Here is a 24,039-nt window from a genome sequence, read left to right as displayed (position 1 = left end):
CGCAACTCACGCGGGAGATTATAGAAGCTTTCGCAATCAGCAAAAAAGGTGCAGATTGTGTTAGTGCTCCATCTGTTACTTCTTTGGAACAGGTCAGCGCTAAAGAAAGACAAACACACGGCCTGGCCTTTTTTAGCGCTGACCTGTTTCAAAGAAATGCTTAACCAACTAGACGAGCACTAAGTTTTGCTCCATCTGTTAGTCTGCTGACCAAAGAGATAGCATTCTTAGATAGCCGGTAGCTTTTGACTGCTGTGGCTGTGACTCCTTATTTTTATTTGTTTTATACGTACATCCTTCTTATGTATTGCCTCGTTGCAATAAAGTCTGCTGTTAGTAGCACTCGTGGTGCGTCCCTCTCTCGTCCTGTTTCTTGCGCTAAGCTGTTTTCATGGATAGCCAACAAGCCCAAATTCACACCTTAACGACTTAACATTCTTCAGCTGCAACTTCGGTGCTTTTGCATTAGCTAGTGAAGACAGTAAATGGTGTTCTCAGAGCAGTGACCTTGAAAGCATGTTTGTTGACATAGACAGATTTTGTCACTGTTAATAATATAGTTTTATTCTGGGTTCCTATTGCCGTGCCTGTAGAAAATTAACAGTTGGTATTTCATGTTGCAAAACTGACTAATTTGTTTTCTTGAGGCCTGCATAGACTGTTTAGGCAGGAAAAATTTATTTCAATAGAAGTGACGAATGGTATCTAAAAGGGCCGTGCATGTCAAAAGAACTTGCTAGACAAACTGTGTGCAATTTCAAGTAGTCCGGATTATTGTATAATTAGGCAGGCATGATAGTGTTCCTTTGCAAACAAAGCAGTCACGTCAAGGAATCAAATAGAAGATAAATCACTCTTGTGGCCAAAAGACCAGTGAGACGGTGTACCGTCGGCAGGAAGAAGTAGCACAAATAGGAAATGTAAGAAAGATTTTTGATTGTCCTCCTTTTAAAAAGAAAACTCAGACCTATGCTTAGAATTAAAAAGTTGCCCGTAAAGTAGCCATACAAAATAAAAAGATTATTGAGTTCACTGGCATGCTTAGTACAGCTTTGAGTGGACCGTGCATGTCTGGGAAAGTGCAGTGTTGCTGGTTCGGAGACACTTTTATGTTACAAACATCATGTCTCATTGCTGTACTTTGAATGAGAGTTTTGGAATAAGCTGATTGCATTTTTGCTCTTGTTTCTGCTTGATTCATCTTGCAACAGGTGATGTGACCATGCTAACTGACATCTTATACCAGAAGGTGCAGGAATCAGCCAGCCACAGGAAGCAAGCTATTTTGGTACTGAACAACATACTGCAATCACTTGCAGAGGTTAGACCTTCTGCATGTGCCGAACTTGAGCATTCTGGCTTCATTGGGTAAGTGTTGCTGTTAACAATTGTCGCAGGTTTGCCTTGCTAGACAGTGAGTACTCTGCTGATGCCAAAATGAAAAGGAGCTTACGACTGTTGATCAGTGCAGTGTACTTGTCACACTACTTATCACACTATACTTACCAAACAAGTGTGAATTAAAAAATCCAGGAACTTTGCTGCAATGTAGCATGTCAACAATGAAATAAGTAAATGCCTTGTTGATGAAAAATGATTCTTCTGGAAGTGAAATTAGAGTTATTGAAATAGTACAGTGTGTGTTATCAATTCATTACAAGTAAAACTGTCACTAAAAACAAAGCTTTTGATTGAAATAACCTGCCTTGGCTGCCAAGAGTCGTCTGGCAGTATTGAATGAAAGAGTTTGCAAGTCTGTAATAATTTACTTGTCTAGCTAGATTGAGGCACATTTGGATTATGAAGTTATCTAGTTGGTTTTTCATAGTGCAACTCAGAGAAAAAAAATTTCTGCACCAGTATTAGTCTTTGAAACTTCCTTCATTTGCATGAAATGGGTAGAGTAATGAGTACTATGCTATGTCAGAAGCTTGGTAGTTATTATGATGAGAGCAACCTGCAGAGCAGTTATCTTGAATTCCCAAGTGGGACTAGTTCCTGTCTAACACAAGTTAACACTTGGAAAATTTTTCATAGTTGCCAAGTTGGATTGAGGCCTCACTTTTATGTCGCTGTGGTTGTAATGCCTGAACTCATATTTTCTAGCGCTTGGTGAACACAAGGGACAAGAACACAAATACACAGGACGTACGCTAGGACTAGCATACGTCCTGGCCAGGAAAACTTTTATGGAGTATGCTGCCACCTGGTGGTGATCCTTTCTAGCAATAGATGCTTTTTTTGTGTGAAATTTTGATTTTTTTATCTGGTGTCATAACAGGCACTGTGTGCTTGGGTTAAATATGTATATTCAAGCCTCTGTGAAATTTGGGGATGGACATACAGTTTAGTCAGGAAGAGTGTTTATACATAAAGGAATAACTGTTTGCCTGTGGCTAAATTGTAGGCTTCCTTCCAGGTCGTTGCTGGAGTACTTTGTTTGCAAGAGTCTGTGGAGTTTACCCCTGACCAGTTCAGAAGAATGGGAAGATCCGGTGGATGCAATGCAAGCATGTTTACTTCAAACCATGCCCCTAGACAAAATAAATTCAAACATTTTACAAAGTTGTCTCCTGCTTGAAGGGGTCACTGTGCTTGCCCAGGTAAGAGGCCACAAGGAACAATACTCTCATTTGTGCCACACTTTGCTGGAGTGGTTTCTACTGTGAACTTTGTTAATGTTTGTTTGGGTGAGGAATCGTACTATTGATATTTTATTAGCTCTCACTCGTTTTTTCTTTGTCTCTGGCTGGTGTCACCATTTTGCTTGTTCACATGTTGCTTCTTTCATCCAGTAGGTATTGCTGGCCCAGATGTCTGGCTTCAGGAAAAAGTAGGCGATAGAGGGGAAATGTAAGAAGGCAGAGTCTATTACAGAGTAAAGACAGTCTTGAAATTCCAGAAAACACGGATTCTTTTATTGATAAGTTTTGTATGAGAACTAAGCAGTTTTTTTTCCAAATGAAAAAAGTGCATTGGCATTAGATAATTGGCCTGAGCACAGGTAGTTTTATGTACCATCATTTATTGTAATAGAGCAAGTAGAAAGAGAAAGTTTTTTTTTGTTATTGTTCTTGTTACCAAAGCTAGTTACCGTTTCTTTCAGGCTAACTTTTAATAAGAAAAGGTTTGATATTTATGCTTTTAATGGCTCCTGAAAATGATTCTTACTGCCTTTCATTTAATGTTTTGTTTATTGTTTTTGTTTCGAAATATGCATGGTGTATTGATACAGCATATTCTGGTATTGATCTGATAAACATTTTGTAGTCTAGTAGTTTAATCCTTCAAGTTGAGTTCCTTGGGTGTCCTAGTTTTGTTAATGTTTTTTGCCTCTACAAGCTGTGTATTCCCTTGAATATAATGATGGCTCTCAAATGCTCATTCTTTGCAACTGTCGATAAACAGTGGTAGATAAGTCCATGCCAGGCAAACTTTACAGCTGTGTATTCTCTTTGCAGCTGTCCAAGGAAACATTCCGGCCGTTGCTGAGGATTTGTCTCTGCCCGTTGCTGGAGAAAGCAGCCAGCCAGAACCACTTGGTCTCTCACGTAGCATGCACAACTTTGTTCCAAGTGTCAATTGCCAGTGGTTACCGGTACGTGACTGGTGATTAATGAGCTTTGCTTTGGGTTTTTTGTTTTCTTTGAATAGCTGCTGCTGCATGTTGCCAATATTTCCGATTACTAAAGGGTTTACCTTTTCAGACTTTGTTTCAAGAGCCATTGGCTTGAGACATTCATGCACTTTGCTTGTGTCACTGTGGCCATGCAGGCACTTTGCATCTGGTTTCACAATACCTGTAGACACTTGAGCTCAAGCTGTTGCTGATCAAAGTCGCTAGTTGTATGTGCTAGAGCATGACAGTTGATCAGCCCATGTGCAAGAATGTGTTCTGTTCCTAGAGCAGGCACTCTCCTGCTGTGGTTCTTCCTGAAACAAAGGTGACCTAGTGTGCCTTACCTCAAGGTGGGATAGATTAGATTTGTGTCCACAAAGGAAATGACAGTGCTATAAAGGCTTTTAATGCTAGACATCTTGCTTCTGTCAGAATGTGAGCATGTGCTTACTAAGAGCAAACCTGGCCCCTTGGTTCAGTTCCTGATGCAGTGGTGTCACTGGATCACATACCACTACGTGCATTTTGGCAACATAAAGACTTCGTGTCGAGGATCAATGAACCGCAAGCATACACTTTACCTGTTATGTGCCTCCTTACTTGCTCCCAACATCGTCTTTTGTCTTGATAAGTTTAAATGGCAGCAAAGCCGCATCATTGTCTGCATTTAATCTCCATTCTCAGTTCTATTTCAGAACTTATTCAGCAGAATGCTGACTACATTGCCAACGCAGTCTTGTTCAAGCTTAGACATCCAAGTTCTCACTCTGATGTCACACGAATTGTACAAGCACTGGCCAAGCACAGCGACAGCAGTGCCACCGGCCTTCTGGAAGACGTTGGTCATGAGGCAAGTATTTCAGCAATTATTTTCAGTAATTGCCACATCCAGTCAATCTTTGTTGGCCGCAGTGACAAATAAGCCTATTGTGTGGGCCTAGCCAGGGCAACTCTGGTGTATACAAAACATGTTGCCTCGCCCTAACTTTTGGCTTTTTCACGTTTGCTCAACATGAATCTTTTATTACAGGTACTAAACGCGCTTGACTTCTGTCACAGAGATAATGCGCTGCCATTTTTGAAGGTCCTGGCAAGCATTGTGATGTACCTGAACACTTGGTTTCCTGGAATGCCCAAACAGGTGCACGTCTAGTTCATGGTTGTCCTATGCTTCTTGTTTCCGTGCTTGTTCAAAGCTGCTCTAAATGTATCCTCTGTTTACCCTCACAGGATATTACTATGTTTGCTGTTATACATGCATTAGAAAGAGTGTGAACTTTTTTTTATCCTCGGCCCCCTGCATGTCCGCCTGCCCATGATTTTTCAGATTTACTTTCTACTCATTTTTTTAATGCGTCAGCATTAGGAGCATTATGAAGGCGAAAATTGCCTTGCAGCGGTGGAACCTCTGTTAAGCCGCCACCTCCCAACAATGGCAGGGGGCATTCGGAGGGATTTTCCTCTCATCGCCTGTGAACCATTCTCCTTTCCGCTCCCTGTCTCCACTTGTAGGAAAGATGCCACACCTAGAATGACTCAGCAAAAATGAAAATGGCTAAGATTGACTCTATAAAAGAAGTGATTACAAATAGAAATGAAATATGAATGGAATCAGAATTGGAATAGATTGGAGAGTGAAAGAAAAATGCTATCGTATTTCCTCCACATCATTCCATTTGATCACCCTTAAATTTTTTGTGCCTTCATAATCATAATCATGGAAAGAAAAATGATAGGTGTAACGTTAAGAGATCGGAAGCGGGCAGAGTGGGTGAGGGAACAAACACGGGTTAATGACATCCTAGTCGAAATCAAGAGAAAGAAATGGGCTTGGGCAGGGCATGTAATGCGAAGGCAAGATAACCGCTGGTCTTTAAGGGTAACGGAGTGGGTTCCAAGAGAAAGTAAGCGTAGCAGGGGGCGGCAGAAGGTTAGATGGGCGGATGAGATTAAGAAGTTTGCAGGCAAAGGGTGGATGCAGCTGGCAAAGGATAGGGTTAATTGGAGAGACATGGGAGAGGCCTTTGCCCTGCAGTGGGTGTAGTAGGGCTGATGATGATGATGATGATGAATCATAATCATCATCAGCCTGACTACGCCCACTGCAGGGCAAAGGCCTCTCCCATGTCTCTTCAATTAACCCGGTCCTTTGCCAGCTGCGGCCACCATATCCCCGCAAGCTTCTTAATCTCATCCGTCCACCTGACTTTCTGCCGTCCCCTGCTATGCCTTCTCTTGGAATCCACTCCGTCACCCTGAAGGACCTGCGGTTATCTTGCCTTTGGATTAAATGCCCTCCCCAAGCCCATTTCTTCCTCATGACTTTGACTAGGATGTCATTAACCTACTTTTGTTCCCTCGCCCACTCTGCCCACTTCCGGTCTCTTTAGCATTACACCTATCATTTTTCTTCACATAGCTCGCTGCGTTGTCCTTAGCTTAAGCTGAAACCTTTTCGTTAGCCTCCACATTTCTGCCCCATAGGTGAGTACCGGTAAGGTACAGCTGCTGTATACTTTTCTCTTGAGGGATATTGGTAACTGACATTCATGACCCGAGAACCTGCCATATGCGCTCCACCCCATTCGTATTCTTCTGGTTATTTCCCTCTCATGATCCGGATCAACGGCCACTACCTGCCCTAAGTAGATGTATTCCCTTACCGCTTCCAGCACCTCGCACATGCCTGCCTCTTAGTGCTGTATACGCTTCATCTATCCTAACCTCACTGAGCCCTATGACATCCCGTTTAATGCCCACTAGTTCCTCGAACAGCACTGCTAGGCTAGCCTCACTGGATAACGTTTTAGCATTAAACATTGCCAGGTTCAGTTTCCAATGGCGGCCTGTCCGGAGCCAGAGATTCTTAGCACCCTCCGCTGAGTCACAGGTCCGACCGCCGCCTTGGTCAGTTGCTCTGTCGCCGCTGGGGACTGAGGGCCAAGGGCTAATTGGTTTGTTCATAGAAGGTTGTGGCCTAATACTACACCAGGGTGGTCAAGTCCTGCTCTGGTGAGGGAGTGTGTTGTCGGTTCTGGTCACCGAGATCAGTCCGCACCCTAGGCCTGGTTATGCAATTCCATTGACACGCGGAGTTTTTTTTTAAACCCGTTGGAGAATTGCACGGCACCGGGATTTGAGCCCTGGCCCTATTGCACACGAGGCGGATGCTCTACCTCTATGCCATCGCTGCATTCTACCTTGCTGTAGGCTTAACTAAGTGATGGAAACCATAGCATGAAATGCTTAAAGGTGCACTAAAGAGGAATTTGAACTCGTCTTTTTACCGTGAGAACTCTATCTACACGTTCCAGGCATTCTTATAAACTTCAAATTATGGTCCTGTACGGCCGATTGCCCTAATTAAATCGGATTAAACGTCCCGGCTCCCGCCCTTTTTTTTTAACTCAACGCGATAGATAGGAGGAGTCGACCAACGCATCAGCCAGTCCTGTGGCAGCTTGCCGCTCTGCCATCGGCGGAGTGATATGTAAATCAGAGTCCGCATGTATTTTTATTTCCGTGGGCCTAATTTGCGGCTCACGAGATGAATTTCAAACCATGATCAATGATTTAGACAGGCAGAGCAAAACGGTGGGTCTTAAAATTAGCATGCAGAAAACAAAACTAATGTTCAACAGCCTAGCAAGGGAACAGCAGTTCACAATTGGAAGTGAGGTGCTGGAAGTGGTTAAGGTATACTTAGGGCAGGTAGTGACAGCTGATCCGGATCATGAGAGGGAAATAACTAGAAGGTTAAGAATGGGGTGGAGCACATATGGCAAATTCTCTCAGATCATCATTAGCAGGTTACCAATATCGCTCAAGAGGAAAGTGCACAACAGAAGTAGTGGCTGTTGAGAAAAGTGTGCAACAGCTGTATCTTGCTGGTACTCGCCTACGGGGCAGAAACGGGGACGCTAATGAAAAGGGTTCAGCTTAAGTTAAGGACAGCACAAAAAGCCATGGAAAGGAAAATGATAGGTGTAACGTTAAGGGACCGGAAGCGGGCAGAGTGGGTGAGGGAACAAACGCGGGTTAACGACATCCTAGTGGAAATCAAGAGGAAGAAATCGGCTTGGGCAGGGCATGTGATTAGAAGGCAAGACAACTGCTGATCCTTAAAGGAACCCAGAAAGGGGGTCTCAATAAAGGTGCGATATGTCTGGGATGATAAAAGACGACGGTTCATATTTATTCCCCAGCAAGAATTATTTTAATGCATTTTGAGGAAGCTGAGTTATATACAGACAAAATTTGAACTGCTGCGTCTTCGCGCCTTTTCCTCTCCTCTCGCGCGCCAAAACGGCGGCGCTCCTCCGCTGGCCCCACTCACTCGGCCCCTTCCCTACCTCCACCGGCTGCGGCGCGCGCGGAGTGGCCGCGGCCGTGGTAACGCGTGACGTCTGAAAGAGTTTGGTGCTGTGAACCAATGATAACCCCCGGCTGCTGTTGTCGTTTGCAAGAAGTGACGTCGTCTGCCAGGTTTTCGTGCGAAAGCCCGGCACCGCGTGTCGCCGCGAGGTGTGAAAGCTGGAATTTTTAAAAATGTATTGTAAATTTCCCGCCCGCTTCTGAGGTCTCCTACGCGGCATGGACGCTCGGTGGCCTGTACTCTACATAGTGCAAGCATTTTAAAGTCAAGCTCAAACACCCCTTTCTGTGGCCCTCTAAGGGTAGCGGGGCGGATTCCGAGAGAAGGCAAGCGCAGCAGAGGGCGGCAGAAGATTAGGTGGACGAATGAGATTTAAGAAGTTTGCAGGCATAGGCAAGGCGCATCTGGCAAAGGACTGGGTTAATTAGAGAGACATGGGAGAGGCATTTGTCCTGCAGTAGGTGTAGGCAGGCTGATGATGATGATGATGACGAATTTGCGGCTATATTGTCTGTGACTGAAATTGTTTATTCACAGAAACCTAAAAAACAAAATAAAATCGAGAGCGGAGTCGCCACTGGACTGGCTGAAAGGCACTCCACGCATTGGTTGACTCCGCCTACCTACCACGTTGAGTTCAAGAAAAGGAGGGAGCGGGACGTTTAATCCAATTTAATTAGGGCAATCGGCCGCACAGGACAATAATTCGAAGTTTCCATGAATGCCCGGAATGTGTAGATAGAGTTCCTGCGGTAAAAAGATGAGTTCAAATTCCTTTTTAGTGCACCTTTAAAAGGACCCTATGCATCAGTTCTTGAATTTCTTGCTGCAGTAGGTGCATAAAAAGAGGCCTTGATGTATTGGATCTCTTAGCACTTGTGTGTTTATTGCTGTTGCTTTTTCCTGCTGGAGCCTCGAAGTATCCTTCACTCTTCTCTGACCTTAGATCTGTTTGCCTTATCTGGTTCTATCACTTAGGACACATCAAAGAGTGGTGGTGATACAAAGGTAACCATGGAGAAGACATTTGTGCAGTTTGTGGAAGAATTTCATCACTGCAAGATGCTGTCTGCAGATGTGGAGCTCACTGACGAGGAACTTGAAAGCAGTGAAGTGCCTGAAGAAAATGTTTACAGTATGGAAACAGATGAGAAGCCACCTGTGCCTGGACACTTGAAGCTTCTCGTACAGGTGAAAAATGTGCATGCTTCATAATGTGGTGGTCGTCCATGCTCAGAGTAAAAAACACTTAAAATAAGAGCTGTTTGGATAACGGCAGTGCCGGCTCCCAACTATCTTTCAGTTCTTGGAGTTTATTTGGACCATTGCCCGTGCTTCTCAGTGTTTTTCTTTATTTTTTTTTCTAGTTTTTATGATACAGTGTAAATGCAACCCAGTTATACCGGGTGTCCCAGCTAACTTGAACCAAGGGTTAAAAGATAAATTATTAGAGACAGGCGAGTGAAGCCACTTGAATACTGGTGACAGCCATCTTGTGCACCACAGGCAATTTTTTGTTTCTTAAATAATTAGTAGTTTAATTGAGTTTAATTATCTAAATGAATAAGTATTGACTTTAGACAACAAATTGCATTTGAAGAGTTGTCGAGCACCTTCAGAAACCCCCATTCCATTATTTACGATAAAGAAACCCTCACGAGCATCTTTTTTTTTCAGCCCCAAAGAAAGTCCGCGAAATACAGAAGAAGCCACGTGACTAATGCACTTGTGCGCCAAGATCGTGCTGTTCTCAAGCGTGGTTTGACGAAGACTGGCTGACGAAGACGAGAATCCATTGCCAACGTATCGGCCTACCGCTGGTGCGTGGCCGTCGAGTCAAGGCTGCAGGTGATTTCGTTTGCTCAACCCAAGCTTGAGAGCAGCACGATCTTGGCGCGCAAGTGCATTAGTCATGTGGCTTATTTTGTATTTCGCCGGCTTTCTTTGGAACTGGAAAAAAAAAAGACACACGTGACCGTTTCCTTATCGCAAATGATGGAATGGGGGTTTCTGAAGGTGCTCAACAACTCTTAAAATGCATTTTGTGGTCTAAAGTCAATATTTATTGATTTAGGTATTTAACCTAATTAAACTATTAATTAATTACATAACAAAAAATTGCCTGTGGTATGCAAGATCACTATCACCAATACGCTACTGGTTTCACTCGCCTGTCTCTAATAATGTATTTTTTAACCCTCGGCTCAAGTTAGCTGGGACACCCAGTATATTATCACGTGGCCCGATTCAATCACATATGCGATCTAAAAATCAGTGAAGACTAAAAAAAAGGTAAGGGACCATTTTTCATCTGAAAAGAGTGAAAATTTCGCAGTCTTAATATGCCACATGTATACAATGCTTTGTGTGACATGCTTTATTGTACAGAAAGCTTTGCACAAGGGCAGGCATTGTCCTAATCAAAGGCCATGTTAGCATAAAAATTACAGGATTACACTTAAGTCTGCCTAAGAGTGGAAATGCAAAAGCATTTTCCTTTTTCCCTTTCTCCCACCATTTTTATTTTTTTAATTATTTGAAATTGGTTGTTTGTATTTTTGTTTTTATTGTTATTTTATTTCTTTATTTTTTAATACTAAGTAAGCCTTCTCACCCATTTATATCGTCTTTCATCGAGTCAGTCACACAAAACCTGATTCAAACACAGCAGTTATTTTCATTAATTCAATTTAGTTAATTAACTAATTGTAATTCATTAACCAAACTTCTCCCATTTCAAGATCTACTCAGGCACTACCTAACACAATCAAACTTTTGCACATTTATCTCCACAGAACGACATAATCGTGCGGACAAAATTTGCGGACACTTTTTGCTAACGCGACATAGCCATATAATGCTTTCGCATTAACAATGAGTGGTCATGAAAACATTGGTCTAGTGCACTTGTTGACATATACTTCACAATTCTTATGGATCCATTCTACAGAAACATGGTCGTCAGCTAACGCATACCTTCTTCACTTGAAGGAAGGACATAGACTAGGCATGTCGGGCATCTGCAAGGGCCTCTGTTGTACCTTCAGATAGAGCTACATTGCTTAGCAAATTAGAGTGAGGGGAGTGGGGGTTAAAAGGCACAACATGTATCAACAAATATTATTTTCCTCACATTATTCTAACAGTGATGTGCAAGTTTGCAGCTTTTCATAGTGAGATATTGTTGTCACTTGGCACCTTGTTTGGCCGTCTTGTCTTTTGTGGTGCAGTTCATATTCAAGTGGGACCATCCTAAACAAACCCAAAGCCCAATTTCTTGAAACAGTTATGCTGAAGCAGTAGAGACTGAATGCGTTATAAGGAGGAGGAGGAAAGGCAGGGAGGTTAACCAGAAGAATAACCGGTTTGCTACCCTGCACGGGGGGGAGAGGGTTGAAGGGAGAAAAATATTAAAAAGAAAAGAGAGTTGCAGGAAATTGAAGTCAGTATGCAAAGTCACAGCGTTCAGTAAAGACACAGTCTATCGTTCATACCAGGAGTCCTCAAGAATCGAAGCAGTGCCTTGGAGGCCTTCACTGCCGGCGATCACCGCGGCCAGTGGCCGAGAATCTTCGTTTCAGTTAGTGGGCGCGGATCTAGATGCTCCAGTGCACGGCAGAGAGACTGCCTTTCAGCGCTGTAGGCAGGGAATTCTCAAAGAATGTAGGCTATAGCCTCATCACACTCGCAGATGGCACATGTAGGGCTCTCAGCCATACCTTATTAAGACACAACAAAGTTTCTTCACGTCGTGGTAGGCCGGATGGAAGCCGAAGCTTCAGATCTGGGTCTGAGGTTTTTAAATGCGAATGCGAGAATTGGCAAGCGCAAGCGTGGTGTTTCGTGAGAGTGGTCTAAGCCTACCCGCTACGTCGGCTCCCGAGATGGGGATGGACACACAATCGCCCTCATGGTGAGCATTACAAAACACCCAAATGATGAACCACCTCTTTCATGCTCTGAGACTAGAATGAAATTCTGATATTTTAACACCTTGAGCGTCACACCTCAGTACTTTCAGCATGTTGGAAGAAGCTTCATCATCATCAGCAGCAGCCTGACCACACTCACTGCAGGACAAAGGCCTCTCCCATTCCTCTTTCCAATCAAATCTGTCCTGTAACTACTGCGGCCACCTTATCCCCGCCAGATTCTTAATCTCGACTGCCCACATAATTTTCTGCTGCCCACTGTTACGCTTGCCTTCCCTTGGAATCCAGTCCAATACACTTAATGGCCATCGGTTATCTTGCCTGCAGGATTAACATGCCCTGCCCAAGCCAGTTTCTTAGTCTTGATTTCGGTTACGGTGTCATTAACATGCATTTGTTACACCTATCATTTTCCTATTGTTGCTTTAATGCTGGAATTTTTTTTTTAAGTTGCTTTCACTGTGAAGTTTCAGTATGCTTGCTTACTTCGTAAGTACATGATGTCACCTTGTTAGATATGACACTTACTTCAAATCAGCAGAACAGAAATAAATGGAATCCTTGTATTCAAAGAATAAATATGATACTAGAAGCAGTGCACTAAAGAAGTGTTTCTTAGGTATAATGTGCCATTCCAGACTTTTGAAGTGATTTCTTTTTTTCTTCTTCTTCAGGTGCTCAAAAGATGCATGCATCTGCAGTCAAGCTCTAACATTTACATTCAAACAGTTGTGCTAAGCATCATTAGCCAGGCAGTTATGCCACTGTCTCGCTGTGAAGGTAAAGTGGCATGAACATCCGTCTTGATGCTGCATGTTGGGCTTGGGAGCTCTTCACTTGGATAGTAGTGTTGAGGCCAACCGAGTGAGAGGTTGCAGATTGTATATGGTGCAGGAGAGCACGTGTACGCTCAAGTTCGCTCCATTACATTGATGGCCTGTTAGCCATTAAATTCTGACGTCTTGGTGAGGGCGAGCACTTAGATATTGCTGGACGACAGTGATTGGTGACGAATGGTAGGTTGAAATACCAGTATTGAGCTGGTCTTGATTTCTCACTGGACATGTTCTATATTAGAAACATTGTATTTGTAATGTTCAGGGGTTAGGCACAGTGTTCATCGCAGTCAAGCCTACATGTAATAAGTCAGGTAAAATGGACTAAGCTCCTTAGACAATACACGTGCAAGTGTATGGAAATTAACAAGATAATATATAATATATCTATTATATTGAAGAAGACATCAGATATAGAATTAGAGTTCATACTGCCACCTCCAGAATGCAACTGCTTCTATTACCCTCTGCTTCTGGCTTTCTTGCATTTGATAGTTGAGTGAGAGGAACCAGTCTTGGATGCATGTGCGATTGCCTAAGCTAGGGAACTAATTTCAACGACATCCACACAAAATGTCTGAGAAGCAAATTGAATTGTGGGATTTAATGTCCATAACTGACTCATGGGCGCTGAGGGACACCGTACTGGAGGGCTCTGAATTAATTTGAACCATCTGGGGTTCTTTAACGAGCGCTAACATTGCACAGCACACGAGTGCCTTTTGCATTTGGCCTCCATCGAAATGCGGCCACTGCAGTTGAGATTGAACCCGGAGAAGCTTGTGGTGCAGCCTGATGTTATTAAGCCTTTGTTGTGGTGAAAGAGAAGACGGTTAAAACAAGGAACAGGACTGGCAGCACTGGTTTTGTGCTTACCTGAGCCTTTCTGTGTCTGTCCCTATTCCTTGTTGACTGTTATCCTTTGTGTTTACAAAACAAGTGAGTTGTCATTTATTATGGAAAACAATGTTTTAAGCTACCTCTTCTTGGCAACGCTTCAGTGCTTATCAAAAAAGTGACCTTCCTTTAATGCAGCATAATTGTCTACTCAGCCAAATCAGGGGTGAATTATGTTTTCTCAACTGCTGTAGATGAGCTTCTGCCAGTTGTGCACTTGCTTTGGAAGCCCCTTGTTGCCCGTTTCAAGAAAGATGACTGGAACCTTTCAGTCAAGGTGCGTGGTTTACTTGGCAAACACATGCTTTAGTTGTTGCTTGGTGCAAAATCTGAGTGATGTTCTGTTGCACGTGTAGGCATTTGAGACTGTAATGTCTCTGGCAGAGACAGCACGTGATTTTATCCGGGAACGAACACTGCTGGAGGTTTGGCCAAGGCTTGCAGGTTTTCTGCATAGTCAGCATGCAGTCAGGTAAGCGCACTGTCCTTGGATTTGAAAAAAACTAATTGAAGATACATAGGCATGAGTATGCTATCACTTACCTCAAAGATAAGTGAAGATCAAGTGAAAGGCAATAATTTTCCATTCTTTTGGTCGTGAATTTTTTAGTACTGTGTGTATATGTGGAAGTTGAAGGAGAACTGAGTGCTTCCGCTAGTTTAAAGGTAATAACTGCCACATGTGCCCATACTGAGGCAACCAGGTGCTTTCTAACACCATATCAAAAAAGAGCATGTTGTAAGAAGGCATATTTTATGCAAGCTGCAAGATTGTTGCTAATCTTGCTCTATGGTGAAACATGAGAAAAAGTCCAAGAGAAAATAGTCCTGTAAACATACCACCATGGGTACAGGACAGATAGGTGGTTTGCATGCATCAAGCCATGTCGCAATCTTTCTTTTTACATTCTACACTTGTGCAACTTCCTTTGATTGTGGAAGAGTACAAACTGTAAAACCTTGATAAATCAAACTTTTTTATGAGAATAGGCTTTCTGTGTTCTAGGAAGTGGGTGCTGCTGCCTGGTTTTTAGCAGCTCTGCCCCTTTCACATTTACAGTCTCTATATAAAGAATGCGGCCCGCATGGTTTGCTCTGAGCTGTGTAGAAGGGCACTAAGGCCACCCTTAGTGTTTTTCGCCCGAGTTCTTGCTGCCCTATGGAACATAACATAACCTTAAAGGTTCTCTGAAAAGGGTGTTGGAGATTGGCTATAAAATGCTTGCTTTATGTAGAGTACAGGCGACCAAGCATTCATGCCGCATGCGGAAAATTTCATTACATTTTTTAAAATTCCTGATTCCGCACGTCGCAGCGACCAGCAGTGCTGGACTTTCGCAGGAAACCTGGCATACGATGTCATGTCATGCCAGTGACATCAGCAGCTGGAGTTTATCTTTGGTCCGTGCGCCAACTCTTTCAGATGACACGCAGCTAATATGGCCACGGCTGCTTCGGCTGGTCAGGAAGCTCCACCCTCCTGGAGAATTCCCGCATGCATCAGCAGCCGGCAGAGCTAGCGGAGGGGCTGAGTGGGTGGGGCTGGCAGAGGAACACCAACATTTCAGCGTGCAAAAATTGATGATAGGAGAGGGAAAGGCGCAAAGGCATACATAACTCAGCTTCCACAAAACAGATAAAAAAAATCCTTGCTGGAGGATATTTGTGATGCGGCGCCCATTAACATCCTAGGCATGTTGCAACTTTATTGAGAGCCCCTTTCAGAGGCCCTTTAAAGGAGTACCGAGGACAAATTAAAGTTTATCTGCATCAATAGATTACCTCCTAACAACAGAGACGCTACTTTCACTGAAAGTGGAGCTTTTATAAGCTATAAAAGGACAAAAAATGAAATACAGGTGTCGCCATCACTCGCCGATTTCACAAATGAACTGTAGTGCATTGTGCCTTTAACTGCGGATCCCAGAGGCCATGCTTTACTGCCATTCTCCTCACAACAGTGATTACGGAGTCTTTTTTGGGTTTTGATGTCATGAGTTTGCGTCAAGCGGCCAGAAAATTTTTTAATGCAAATTAGTCATCAATAAATGCATCGTTCGCTGCCGGACAAACGTCAGCATAGCCATAGAATCACCTTTTGCTGGAAACAAAAATTATTTGGAGTTGTCCCCGATGGCCGTTTAAAGCTCAAGAGCACCATGATGGTAAGGATGAAAGGTCCGCTCACTCTCCAAAAATCTTGAGCTTTGAGGGTGCTGTAAGTGCCCTGCCAAAACAAAAGGCTTGATAGGGAATCCGGTGTATTGGATGCTGTTGAAAAAAAGCGCACCTGCAGCTGCCATATCAGTTCTACGCAATTGGTGGGAACGTGTGCGAGGAGCAGGGTGTATGTTGGCATTAGTACTCTTTTTTTTCTGTATGCAGCAAAGCTGTTCTCATTTGGAAGAATCCAGAATCTGTCCAGAATCTAGAACTGCAGTCTTCAGCACTATAGCCACTACTAGGCACTTTAGCTGTTCCTTCAGAGTCGATCACCATGACAACTGAAGTTTCCTTTTCCTGTTTACATTTGTTTGAGCAGTAGCAGAGCAAATGTGCTTGCTCGGGGTTTGAAGCCAACAGTCACCAAGGAGCACAGGGGATGTTATTTTTCTTTTATATATATATATATATATATATATATATATATATATATATATATATATATAGCAGAAAAAGTTGAGGAAAATGAGGGGCTCGTTTGATAAACTTTTGAAGGGAGCCGACAGTCACCGAAACCAAGGTGCATAGGGGAATGTTTACTTTCTTTTTTTTTATTAATGTGTAGTGCTGATCAGTGGGATAATAATTAATAATACTTCGATTAATCTATCGCTTGAAGAAAATTACTTATAAAGCAGCAGAAAAAACAACCATGCCACCGGTGGGATCCGAACCCACGACCTCCGAATATCGCGTCCAGTGCTCTGCCAACTGAGCTACGACGACAGCTGTCCAATCTGCTGCTCTCGCGGGTATTTATGTTTATTTGGTGTAAGCGAACCTTGAGAGTGTTCACCAGCGCCACCCTCGTCCATAGCGGCGGACGTAGCACGTCCTGTATTACCGCGAGTGTGACATGGAACGTCATCTAACGGCGGGGGTGGAAACTGTGCGAGAGCCCTCTTATGCTACCTATGGCATCAAGACTGCCAGAACCGAGACCCTCATTAAGCTATTAACAGACAAAGTTCAGGAAAATGAGGGGCTCGTTTGATAAACTTTTGAATGGAGCCAACAGTCACCGTAACCAAGGTGTATAGGGGAATGTTTAATTTTTTTTTTATTAATGTGTAGTGCTGATCAGCGGGATAATAATACTTCGATTAATCTATCGCTTGAAGAAAATTACTTATAAAGCAGCAGAAAAAAACAACCATGCCGCCGGTGGGATCCGAACCCACAACCTCCGAATATATATATATATATATATATATATATATATATATGATTTGAATAATAGTGTAATTATTGTAAAGATAATTTATAAGAAAGCAGAAGAAAAAACAACCCCATGATGCTGGTGAGATCCGAACCCATATCCTCAGGGGTCATGGGTTCGGATCCCGCCGGCGGCATGTGGTTGCGAAGTATGCAGACTGTTGGCTTCCGTCATGTACATCATAACGAGAATCTCGTTTCCCTTCCCTTGTCTGCCCAAATACCTGCATAGTACGTCGCATACTGCTGTTACTCCTGGGAATGTCCTCCAAGCATATCGAGGTGATGTAATTGATTGTAGTCTTGCGGAAAGATTTATCTGCATGGTATCTGTATCAGAACTGATGTGCATTATGTTCAGTATTTACTAGTTTGTTCGGTGTTGGCCTGGTTGGTGCTGCATTTGTTTTTGTGCATGTCTGCTATGTTGCTTTGTTTGAAATGGTTATGATTATCTTGTAGCAGGAACAAGGGAAAGGCCTATGAGGTTACTGCTGCTTTCAAATACCAGCTAGCTCTCCTTCAAGGTCTGGGACATTTGTGTTGTCAGGTAAGAAGACAGCCTTTACATTGCGCATAGTTTTTTGTTTCGAGTTTATCTGCTTAAAAAAAGACAAGCACTCATGGCTATGTGATTGTTGTAACCCTCATGAGTTAGGTATGTGAAATTCCTTGCACTGTAGTAGGTAAGTATTACAGCTAGCTTCAAATTTCTTGTAGTATGCTGGAGAGAAGAAATGATGGGGGCACCCAAGCAATTCCTGCGATGTGTAAATGCGAGAGCATTACTTGTCGCTGAGTTTAGTGTTGCAACAAAATGTTGCCGAGTTTAGTGCTGCTGCGTTATGTTTCCGAGTGCAATATTGCTGCTTATGAGGTCGCAAGAACACGATTCGACAAACCAGCCGTATTGCAATCTCTCAGTTGAGTTTTATTTGCAGAGTTCTCATTAAAGTTGTGCTTCATCCATATTGCGTTCAGTGCTGTTTCTCAATCACATCACTTTTCAGCACAATGACACCAATTTGCTGAGCGGTGACAGTACTTTTCAGAGTGGCACCATGGTGTTGACATTACATTTCTCCATGGGATTCATAGGCGAACTCCACCTCATACTCTGGGGGATGTCGTAGTTGTTGTCTGACGGGTACCTGAAGTGCGTTTCATCTTCGTCGTCATCGTCCATGGGCTCCAGCAACAGCGTATGCAGGTCCAAGTTGATCAACTCTAGCATGGCTTTGTGATCAGAGTAGAATGTTGATGCGTACATTATTTTGTGCACTGTGCGTGGCATGTTCTCAAACACCAAGTCGATTCTTTATCCCGCGGAGGTGACACATCACTGTTTAAATGTACCACATCAGTCAGGTGGGACAGGGGCCTCTCGTCCAGTGCATGTGGCAGAGGGGGCCAGCCACTCCTTATCTTGAGCTCAGACTGCTTTGTTATCAGACTGAGGGGGTATTCATAGCCACCCCAGGGGGGAGGATGGGCACCGCCAAATCTATTTCCATTCATCGCGGAAGCCAGCTTGGCCTTCTAGGAGGAGATGAGCGCATTCCACAGTGTGAGGAGGAGTATTTTCCTCTCTTGCCGGGGCAACGGTGATGACACTTCCAGGAGCAGTGATGATGTCATTCGCGTGCTGCTTTTCTGCTACGGATTTCTGACGGCGGCGGGTTTTCGCTTAATGAGCCAATGCGAGAGCAGTTCCTGCTTTAATAAACTGGAAACTGTTTGAGTTCTGCTGGGATGTTCTATTGCAAGTATAAGGAAGAGGCTTTGTTGTCGTAGTTGCCCTTTTTTATTATTTTTCTTTTTGTTATAATAAAATAGGCACACTGTATTTCCATGTGCAACTGCAGCTTTGCAACCCCAGTCAGCTATTGCATTATGACAGGGTTTGCACTTTTTGCATCCTTCTATCCTGTTTTGTTGTGTTATTCTGAGTTGAAGCATTTTTTTCTTAGCAAAAAAATAAAGCTGGAACATGTTCAGCTGCCACGTCATAACCGGCATCCTCTTCATCATCATCCCAGCTTTGTTCACCACAAGGCATTGCTGGGCACCGGTATAGGCATGTGCAACAGGCAGCAACATTCAGTGCAGGCTTGTGTTTGTTGACCATTAAGCTACCGAAAACTAATGCTGGCAGCGCGAAAAACTGTGCCTAATGTTCGCAAACATGTTGAAGGATTGTGAAACTGGGCCACGATATGAATTGCCTGGTGTGTATTATTATCAATAGACTTTTCAATTTGAGAAATGTGCGCAATTTATTTCTCTGGTTTCCGGTATGCTCGGCTACATGCTGTGCCTGAGGAAGTATATAGGGAAAAGTAGCCTGGCATGTACCGAGATTTGATTGGAGTAATTAAAAATTATTTCAGCTCAAAGTTCATGAACAAGGCATTGCTCTCTTGGCCTCAGCTGTTGTGCCTTACCTGGAACTGTCCCAGCCTCCCAGGTTGCAAGAGGTGAGTTCAGTTGATACCCGAGCTGACACACTTCCTGCTGGCTGCTTTGGAGACATATTGCAGGCTTCGTGGTGCTATGCTTTATAGTTTGGTGAAATTAAATTCGGGTTTCCAACTGTGTACAATAAGGCAATAGCTGCAGCTAACCCCAATGAAAGGTTTTCACTCGCACAGTGTGGCAAGTGAAATTGTACCTTTGCTTCATTACTAGTACTGAAAGTTCTGCTAGAAAATTGTATTCCCTACTTGTTGACGTTTACATTGGTGTTAATATAATGCTAACATTTATACGCTTTTTTATTTACGACTGGAAAGTGCAGAAGGCACTGTTGTAGAGGGGAGCATCAGCTCGAGGCTCCTGGCACCCAGCAGGTTGATTTGCGGCATTACTGGCACTTTCTGCTCCATGCTGTGCTGTCCATACTCCTGTCATATTTTCCCCTATTGGTCGTAGTAAAAAAATTTTATTACCTTCTGGGGCAGAAGTCGGAAACTTTCTTTATATTTCTGCTGGGCCAATTGGCTGGCGATTGCATTGTCAAGTGACATCTGTGATTATCAGAACCAGACTTGCTTCTTTTAATGTGCACCAAATTATAATGTGCAATTGCAAATTGCAATTTTAGCAGTAGTCGTGCCTTGTTAATCTGGACGCTTCAGTTTCCAAGCAAAGCTGTCCATGAAGCAAGTTGCCCGTAATAGCGAACTGGGAAAAAGAAAATCAGAAAAAACATTCACGTTACTAAGGTCTGCTTCTGTGCATAGTGGTGGGCATCAAGGGGAAATAATCTTGGGAGCTCCAAGTGAGGGCAAGTTGCCATTGTCTTTAAAATAACATAGTGCAGTTTGAAGTGCCTAGTGGTCTATGAGATACATCATGGGTCTATGCAGTGTGATGCCGCATCTTCTGTTACGACTGTTCACATACCTCGAACCGCTTGTAGAGTCGTTCACTCTCTTGTCTATAGAGTGTTCAAATGGGGTGCTCTATAGTGCATTTATGACAATTGCCACTGCATGGTCGGCCCAGTACAGCTAGTAAAGACACAAGGAGTCAAACACGACCCATCAAAATGCGTAAGCATAATAGGGTGACATTTTGAGCCTTAGGCCACTCATTTGACACAAGTGTACTCCCCGGTGCGCCGTTTGAGCACTGTAGACAGGTGTGTGGACGACGACTGTACCTGAACTTGTCTGTACCCAGGCAGCTGACACCTGCTGGATGCAGTTTTAAGTGTAGCACTAGCTCTAGAGAAAGTTTTCTATACAGCCATTCATGCAGTATGCCAAATGGTAGGTCACATCACCTTGGCACTTTATAGGATGAAATTGCACCATCACTCAGGCAATTTGCACATTACCACTGCGTTTCACTGGTATCGTGCACTCGGAATACAAGAAAGAAAATATCTCGTTGTTACAGTCAAGGTGTTGTTCTTATTGCTGCCGATATTAATGTGAAAAAAATTCATGTGCCCCAATGGGCTCTGTACATTTTCACGCTGTCCAATGTCCGGACAGGAAGTTTTCATATTAATGAGATGTAAATGCATTGGATATGTCCACATTAACAAGGGTCCTATTAATGGGGCACGACTCTAGATGAAGTCATACAAATGGCGGGCGAAGTAATTGTTCCACATGCAAATTTTTGCATGCACAGAACAATAGCTTCAGCTGGCAGTTGTATGTGCTGAATTAAAACTTGTGTGTTGGCCTTGTAGAAAGGATGTGTTTTATTAGTTGCTGCAGCTGTCACTTGCAGTTGACAGAAGTTGACAGATGTGTGAATTACCTTTGCTCTCGTCTACTAGTTCCAAGATTACGCTGGAGGAATCCACCCAGCATAGTGACCTTTGATAGCTGGGTTAAGTTCCCCATCTATGTGATTTCAGTTTGAATTCTGCAGAGTCCATGTTTGGAAAAAGCTAGTGCTTGGCACTTAAGTATGGCAACAGTTGTGACAAACCATTTTTTCTTTCCAGGCTGCCGTTGAATGTCTGCAAGACCTGGCATGCTGCAGTGCAGACAGTGTGTGGTATTTTGTGGCCACAGCATACTGTACCACGCAGACCCGTTGGTCGCCTGCCGCCCCATTGGAACCACACCCACTAGTATCAACATTTAATTTGGAGAACAGAAATGTATCACTTCTCATGGCATACCTATCCAACATGGATAAACCAAGGCGTTGAAGTGAATCTTGTGTGTTCAGGCTCATCACAGTTAAAAAAATGCAGGTTTGTATTGTACTGCAGGGAAAAGTTAGAATGCTAGTATCAAGGTGTCTAGTGCCCTGTATCAACCTTCCTCCATGCATGCATGCATGCAGCATGGAGGAAGGAAACCATAGGAGAGGCCCTCGCTAACCAAGCTGCATGAAAAGTCTGCCAGAGTTGCATGCTTTTGCAAGGACTGCTAGGAGCCCTAGGCTGATGAGGCAGTCCTAATGTTGGGTGCAGTAGCGCCGTCTTCTTCATTAGGGACGTTTAGAATGGGGTGACCTTATTGGTTATGGGTGTAGGGGAATGACCGGAGAGGCGTTACTGCCCTGCGCCTGTGCACTGGTGCCCTGCTATTCCCCTATGCCACCAACAAATAGGGTCACCCTATTATAAAAGCCTGCATTGTCGGCTGCGCACGCGCAAACACACTGAGACGTCAGTCAACCAAGGGGGGAGCCCTCATGTCCTGCTTAAAAAAAAAAAAAAACAAAGAACGAAGGCACGCAAGCTCCTCCTTATGGGTCATTCTCAACTTTACATTCATACAGCATGTTCCGCAATCGTGCCGTAGAATGCTTCGCTCAGCTGAAGTGGTGAATTGTTTGAGCTCATATTTCGCACAGAAATGGCACTTGGTCAGCAGAATTGTTTTATGCTACAGTTCTTTAGGGTACTTGCCTGAATTGATCAACAAAATTTGGATAAAAGTCGGATATTTGCATTGTCTACGGTGACAACGAAACAAAACAAGCCATTATCTCAATGAAGCCTGCACCGGTGGTGCCATCTCGTTTGTCGACCGTGGAGATTCAGCAGAGGGGGGTTTTTTCGAGAGGTTTGAAGGCTTTTTTTACGAGACTTGAAATTTAGTGGAGATTAGCCAAACTATGTTTATTGTGAAAAAGCGTTTTCAAACCTTCCGCAGAACACCCCTACCACTTCCTTTGCTGAATATCCACAGCTGACAAAACAGATTGTGCCACTGGTGCAATCTCCGAAATAACGGCTTGGTTTGTTTCGCTGTGACCGCAGACGATGCGAACAGCTGACATTCTTTTGGTCGATTCAGGCAGGTACCCCAAACTACTGTAGCACAAAACAATTCTGCCATTTCTGTGCGAAATTTGAGCTGAAACGATTCGCCAGCTTAGCTGAGAGTAGCATTCTACGGTGCGGATTTCAAGTGTGGAACAGTCTGTAGATTGTTGGGAGTCCTCATACCACTCCTGGCGCAGCGGTGCAGTGCGTAAACGATGCGTCACTGCCCTGCGATAGCAGGTCCTGCCATCGATGGGGCTTGCGAGGCCCAGGTTGCTCTTCTCGAGCAAGGTGGAGCAGCTGGCCGGCTGTGAGGCTATGGTTTTTTTCCAACATGGGGGGTACTAACACTCTCGTGTTAAAGTGTGACTAGCAATACTTTTTGAGCTAGTTGGTTGTAACGAGACATAATTGCACAAATGCAAGCTGGCACGAAGACACGAGTGACAGAGCCGCCACTCCTAAATTCTTTCCTTTCTCCATGGTTGGCTAGCCGATGCGCGGCTGATAGCCACCATCGCTGCGGGCTATATTTGGATACAACTTAAGTTGGCAGTTAAGCTCTGCCCACATTCAGGACCGCTGCACGGAATTCTTCTACAACAAAAAAGTAGTTAGTTGTTAAAACCTCTCTTGTTACCTAAACATAAGCTAATTACAAGAAAAAGTTATAAGCTCTAGAATTTTGACCCCTGGCTTGTTTAATAAAGTCAAACATTAAAAATCTCATTTCGTTTACTGTTGTGGTTGGCTAGCGGAGTAATACAGGACACCACAGACCATGGCCCAGTTCTAACAACTGCTGCGCTTTTTTTTTTTTAGCTGTATCCTACTATAGAATGTAGTGACGTAGGTCAGAAAAATGACACAGACACTATGTGGTCTCGCACTTCTCAGATATAACTCTGAGATTGGGCTATGCGTTCTCGTCGCGCTTGCTGCTGCGAACACGTCAGAGGTGGGCGGGCAACTCTGCAGCATGCAATTCAGATTTGAGCAGAACTATTTTGATGACTGCTTGCTGTGCCGGTTATTACTAGACGCAGTCTCCCTTTAGGTGCCCGTTTGAATTAATAGGTACGAGACTGGTAGCCATAGACTTGCATGGGTACTGGCCTGAACAGCGCTGGCAGTTTGAATTAGCCGGATTTCCGAATAAACAAGCTTTTCTTGCAAGAGGTTTGTAATAACTCCCA

General features: G+C 43.7%; 1 protein-coding gene across 1 annotated transcript in view; it reads left to right on the top strand.

The window, feature by feature from the left end:
* The window catches only part of Tti1 (Telo2 interacting protein 1), a 49,758-nt gene extending 26,186 nt beyond the window's left edge, over window positions 1-23,572 (top strand). Inside the window, exons 12-23 of the mRNA XM_077653055.1 lie at window positions 1,212-1,368; window positions 2,420-2,603; window positions 3,462-3,598; window positions 4,304-4,469; window positions 4,650-4,760; window positions 8,973-9,185; window positions 12,601-12,706; window positions 13,854-13,936; window positions 14,016-14,131; window positions 17,563-17,650; window positions 19,491-19,577; window positions 21,566-23,572. Of these exons, the coding sequence (XP_077509181.1) occupies window positions 1,212-1,368; window positions 2,420-2,603; window positions 3,462-3,598; window positions 4,304-4,469; window positions 4,650-4,760; window positions 8,973-9,185; window positions 12,601-12,706; window positions 13,854-13,936; window positions 14,016-14,131; window positions 17,563-17,650; window positions 19,491-19,577; window positions 21,566-21,775 (1,658 nt within the window). The 3' untranslated portion in view covers window positions 21,776-23,572. The remainder of the gene's footprint in view (window positions 1-1,211; window positions 1,369-2,419; window positions 2,604-3,461; window positions 3,599-4,303; window positions 4,470-4,649; window positions 4,761-8,972; window positions 9,186-12,600; window positions 12,707-13,853; window positions 13,937-14,015; window positions 14,132-17,562; window positions 17,651-19,490; window positions 19,578-21,565) is intronic.
* Window positions 23,573-24,039: the final 467 nt, after the last annotated feature.

Source organism: Amblyomma americanum, chromosome 2, assembly GCF_052857255.1.
Source record: "Amblyomma americanum isolate KBUSLIRL-KWMA chromosome 2, ASM5285725v1, whole genome shotgun sequence".
Taxonomy (NCBI): domain Eukaryota; kingdom Metazoa; phylum Arthropoda; class Arachnida; order Ixodida; family Ixodidae; genus Amblyomma; species Amblyomma americanum.
This window is presented reverse-complemented; position numbering and strand designations above follow the sequence as displayed.